General features: G+C 37.3%; 1 protein-coding gene across 1 annotated transcript; it reads left to right on the top strand.

Annotated features, from left to right (window-relative positions):
* Nucleotides 1-692: 692 nt before the first annotated feature.
* On the top strand, nt 693-4084 carry LOC107105041 (trace amine-associated receptor 8a-like). The gene is made up of 3 exons (XM_015405159.1): nt 693-865; nt 966-1756; nt 3948-4084. The coding sequence occupies exons 1-3, from the start codon at nt 693-695 to the stop codon at nt 4082-4084; spliced, it is 1101 nt and encodes a 366-aa protein (XP_015260645.1).
* Nucleotides 4085-5492: the final 1408 nt, after the last annotated feature.

The following is a 5492-nucleotide window of genomic DNA, read 5'->3' as shown; positions in this document are numbered from 1 at the left end:
TAAAAAAACTAAAAAAACTAAAAAAATCTGTTCCAACATGCTGAGCACCAGTCAACAGTTGTCATATTTGGACCCCTGACCAGATCAAAAATCTCCTCTTATATGTGTTATATCAAATAAACTACCATATTAAGTGTGCATTCCCTCTAAAGTATCGATTGTAGCTGTAGGTGAAGTAAAGTCAGGTGTTCTTATTGCTTTATGCATAAAAAGTATGGTTTCCCATCCCCAAAATTGTATATAGCCCCTCAAATGCTATCTATAATAGTAAATATATTTTCTGGGCACAATTTCCTGCAGGTTAATATTTATCAGAGTACTATTCTGCAGCCAAAATTACGGTGTTTTGTTTGAACCAGTTTGTGTTTTGTGTACACACACCATAATCTCTTCTATTCCAGATCTATTGATTCCTAGTCTGTAATCCCTTCCATGTTTAGCTCCGTCCACTTTTTTGTCTAAAGTTACCCCCCACTTACAATAAGCTTTACATTGTTAAATCTGAGAACTTAATTTCTGATTTGTTTGTGACATTGTCAACAACTTTTCATGTGATTTCCTCTCCCTCCCTCTGAGATTAACTACTGAGGACAATCCTCCATATCATGCCAAGGTAGAGACACACCATAAGGTTTCTGCTAGAAAGATGGTAGAGTTCCAAGACTTCACATCTCTCTGTGTGATTTAAAAAAATGCAATCTATTTATCAAGAAAATGAACTCTGCTATCCACAACTCAACTCATCATGCAAGAAGACCATGCATGCTCCTGCAGTATCCATGCTTATTTATGTCACTCTATTCTTGATCTCTCTTCTTACTGTGATTTCTAACTTACTGGTCATCATCACTGTCTGCCACTTTAAGTAATTGAAATATTTAACAGTTTGAAATGTGTGTGCAAAGACATATCTTTTAAAATTAACATGTTTCTAACATATATGTATTGTCATCTTATTTCTGTAGGAAGCTCCACAGCCCCACCAACATCCTCTTGCTCTCTCTGGCTGTTTTAGATTGCATGGTCGGGTTCCTCATCTCATTTCAAATTATGCTGATAGATGGATGCTGGTATCTTGGGGACATCATGTGTTCCCTCTACTTTGTTTCAGATTATGCAATTACCTCTGCTTCAGTAGGAACTATGGTCCTTATTTCTGTTGACCGCTATGTGGCAATTTGTCACCCCTTACATTACCCTAGTAAAGTCACAGCAGAAAGAGCAAAGATTTGTGTCATAGCATGTTGGATTTCCTCTGTTCTTTTTCACAGTCTTCTGTTGAGGAATAACCTGCAAAAACCAGGCAGATATAATTCCTGCTTTGGAGAGTGTGCAGTTGTTGTTGATTATATAGGAGGAATTTTTGATCTCTTATTGTCCTTCATCGGTCCAGTCACTGTGATTATTATTCTATATGTGAGAGTGTTTGTAGTAGTTGTGGCTCAGGCTCGGGCCATGCAGTCTCACGTGGCAGATGTGTCACTCCAGAGTTCAGTAAGTGTCACAGCTAAGAAATCTGAAATGAAGGCAGCTGTCATCCTTGGGGTTGTTGTAGTTGTGTTTCTTATATGCACCTGTCCCTACTACTGTGTTACTCTTATGGCTGAGGACGATGGTGTCAGTGCTTCATCTGTAGCCTTCCTTTTATTCTATTTTAATTCCACTCTGAACCCTTTAATCTATGCATTATTTTATCCTTGGTTTAGGAAATCAGTTAAATTAATTGTTACACTTCAGATCCTGAAGCAAGGTTCAGGTGACACCAATATTATTTGAAGAACATTGAGATGTTAAAAAGAGATTTTAAAATAAGTAATCAAGAGAGTGTTCCTTATATAAATAGTACCTACTATATTACTATTAAGTGCCCATTGAAGAATTTAAGCAATTCTATCCTACATAAGTCCTACACAAACAATATAACTTGTGACTCAAAATGCTCAGAAAGAATACTTAATCAGGTAGCTTGTAATGAAATGCATAAGTTTGAAAAAATGTTGCTGTAAAATGTTTTAGTTGTATACAAAATTCACTTGGTGTATTATAACTTTCAGATTCATATTTCACTTTCACTTCAAAAATAGTTTAAATCTATTTCTTTGTGTCATGCAGCTGGTACCTTTAGCTAAAGAGTTATCACACACATTACCCGATGCAAGTTACACATCAGTTTAAACTATTTCTTACAGCATTTTGAGCTGAGTAGTAGAGCATGCATATGCTTGGTAGTAGACATTAATAATGTTAAATGGCCATGTATGGATTTCCCACTGATTCATTGGACATGGTTAATGAATGTACAAATGTATTGTAAGAAAAGGATCCTTTGTGAAATACTATTTTGCAATTCTTATAGCTTTTCACCAGATCACTGCAATGGATAATCGTAAAAACTGCCATTGGACACCTAACAAATCCTTTTTTATGGTAAAAACTAGACTGCTGGTATGCTGTTTCTGCTAATATTGAATAGGATATAATGAAGTTCTAACATGTAATCTTTTTGCATTTGTTTGTTTTTCACAAGTCATGGCTTTTATGTGTTATTAAAATTAGACCACGATAAGAGTGTCTGGAGTGAACCTGTAATTTACTTTCTACTTCAGGAAGTGCTAAACCATGAAGAAGGAAAATCTGTCATCAAAAACTGGTGTTGTTTATGTCTGTTTGTAACCCAGAAGTTGGGACCTGCAGGCTCTATGAGAAACTGTGATGACTTAAATTGAGACTTTGTTATGCAGAAATACGAAGCTATTGCTAGATTTCATGAGCTGCATCCTGGGTCATTTTGACTTCTATTTACTTCATTTGTTGTCACATATTTCATTGTATATAGTTTAAGCAAAGTCTACAAATTGTCTCTGGGTTTAATTTTAATTTCAAACTATTAGTTGATACTGTGTTGTTTCAGAAGAAAGGTCCAAATTTTATATTCCACTGCATTTTCCAGTAGTATGTTTTCAGTTGTTCTATTGAAAATTATATTATATCACACCTTTATATCAGTGGTAGGAGTAATCTTTTGTGCCAATCAATAAAAAAAATTATATTTAATCCAGAGCAAGGCTTTGTAAAATTAACTGTGATCGCTTTGTTATTAGTGGTTATCTGTCCCATAGAGTGTCTTCAGATTGTACTTTATCCTTTCAATAGGTTCAGTAGGTTTTTATCACAAAATTGTTCCTATCCATCCATTTTCCATCACGCTTATCTCAAGCTGGGTCACGAGGGGTGCTTATGCCTACAGTATCTCCAGTTGTCTATGGGGGAGAGGCGGGGTAACACCCTAGATAGGTCGCCAGTCCATCGCAGGGCAACCAAATTATTCCTAACCGTAGGATAATTCCTCTATTGCCAACAAAATCAATTGATATTTATATCTGTAATCTGAACATAATAATAGAAGTTCTTTATCTATTGTGTACGGTATAAACTGATCCACATTGTTTTATTCACCACATTAAATTAGTAGGACCAAAAGAATTAATTCAAAGTATAGTATAAAAGAAAAAGTAGGTACATTTTAAATCAAGTAGATACAAAGTAATGATAAGCTGCAAATTATTAGACATAGGAGACCTACCAGAAGTTAGAGGTGGCACAGTCTGAAGCCATTCTATCGGACAATAACCGCTAATCACCGGCATTTAATGGTTAATAACATCCTAACAGGTTTTTAAAACACCAATTTTGTTTGTTAGAGAGAAATTAACAACTTCAATAACCATTTTGTCATAAGCTCAGAGCAGGTAGGAGCAAGAATTCAGGGAAGACAGACAGTGGGAAAATTCAAAGCATTTTATTAAAATCATAAGCGGAGCTGCCGATCTGCAGCGGCTGCTCACCGCCCATCACAGGATACTCTGGTGGAGAAAAACACAGTTAAGTGACCATGATAAACTGACGGAAGCTGATTATCCATGTGAGTCGCTTACCTGGTTTGTCAGTTCAGTCCATATCCATTGAACGCAGTATGACCCAGCCGAAGGGCTGCCAATTAGAGGAGGAGGGCGCCGCCCAGAGTCAACCAGATGCTGTAGTCCCAGAGGGCAAGCAGGAGTCCAAGCCAGAAAAGAGAAACTGATCAGAAGAGGAAGACTAAGAGGGCCAGGAATCTGCAGCCCGCTCAGGGATACCGATGAGGAAAGGAACCGGCTGGTCCAGGCAGAATGTTCAAATAGGAACAGGCAATCCCAGTAGCAAAGTGATGGAACAGGGTAGGATATCAGGAACTACAATATGGTAAAGATTCCTTCTGAGCCAAGACAGGGACAAGGCACACTCAGTGGATAAGAGAGGGAACATGATCATGAAAACAGAAACACTACCAAACACTAAAAACACTCTCTCCCCACTGACCCCCGAGATTGAGATCATGAACTATGGCATCAGCGATGATCTCAAACTCAAGGATCTGGCCCCGATAGCTGGAACTGAGCCGTATATAAAGAAACAGGAGCAAGTGGACCAGAGTTTGGCAGGTGAAAGAAATTTGCAATTAAGCCAGCTCTCAGAGCCATGATCATGACATATTTAGCATAATAACTGCTGTAATAACTGCATGTTATGTTTACTTTCTAGTTTCATAAGATTCACTGATAGTTGAAATAATACATTACGTTTGACAGAGTAATAAAAAATTAAAACACCAGTATCAAATGTTATAATGGGAATTTTACTCATTCCTTTTCAACTAGCAACAAACATTTAAAATCAGACATGGATAGCAATTTCAGTAGAATAAAGTTTCTGTGCAAAGACATAACATTTAGTTATTTATAACCAGTACTCGAGTTGAGGGGGGATTAGGGAGAATGGCATCCCTCTTCTTAAATGACCATCCCTCCATACCATCCCCTGTGACATTTTATCACTTAATGTGTAAATTTCTATAATATATTAACAGTAATGGCAATAATATTGTCCTCTCAACATTTGGCAGGCCATGCTCTTAAGAGTAGCGCACAGCCTGTGTGAGGGTGCTCTGAACATCATCACGACCAAGCGGCAAAGACACGCGATTTGAGGGAATTTGAAAATAAGGAGTGGAGGAAATCTTTGGCAGGTTCCAGGTTCTAAGTTTAAAAATTAAAGTGTCAGAAATGATCTAGAATGGTGTTAATAGCAAAATGGGGAATTGGCATTCACTGAGCAGAAGATTTATTCATCGCACACTGACTGTAGCACATCGACTGACAAGTAAAATCCTATGAATTTGAATTTATCTGTCCACCAAAAATATCAATTTGAAGGCATCCATGTATAAGAAATATGAAAACATTAAGAATATGTTTAAAATTTCCATTTTCGTTCATATTTTACTCTGTTTTCTCATCAATGGGCGTGAGTTTAGGGCGATGCGCGACACAGGCAGGGGAGGTAATTCTCGGCAGGCAGGTAAGTCTCTGCACAACAGATTATTAAGATTATTGTCTTGAAAGAACTGTCAAATATGATGTCAATGTCTGACATCTGACTGCAAGGTCCCTCAT

This window comes from Cyprinodon variegatus, unplaced genomic scaffold (assembly GCF_000732505.1).
Source record: "Cyprinodon variegatus isolate N-32 unplaced genomic scaffold, C_variegatus-1.0 Scaffold2022, whole genome shotgun sequence".
Taxonomy (NCBI): domain Eukaryota; kingdom Metazoa; phylum Chordata; class Actinopteri; order Cyprinodontiformes; family Cyprinodontidae; genus Cyprinodon; species Cyprinodon variegatus.
Note: the sequence above shows the minus strand (reverse complement) of the source record. Positions and strands in the feature narration are given on the sequence as shown.

Excerpts from the sequence above, each read along its gene's own strand:
- LOC107105041 (XM_015405159.1), top strand. The coding sequence starts at position 693 with ATGCAATCTATTTATCAAGAAAATGAACTCTGCTATCCACAACTCAAC. Across the intron at positions 866-965 it reads ATCACTGTCTGCCACTTTAA|GAAGCTCCACAGCCCCACCA; the intron begins GTAATTGAAATA and ends TTATTTCTGTAG. Across the intron at positions 1,757-3,947 it reads GATCCTGAAGCAAGGTTCAG|TTCAGTCCATATCCATTGAA; the intron begins GTGACACCAATA and ends CTGGTTTGTCAG.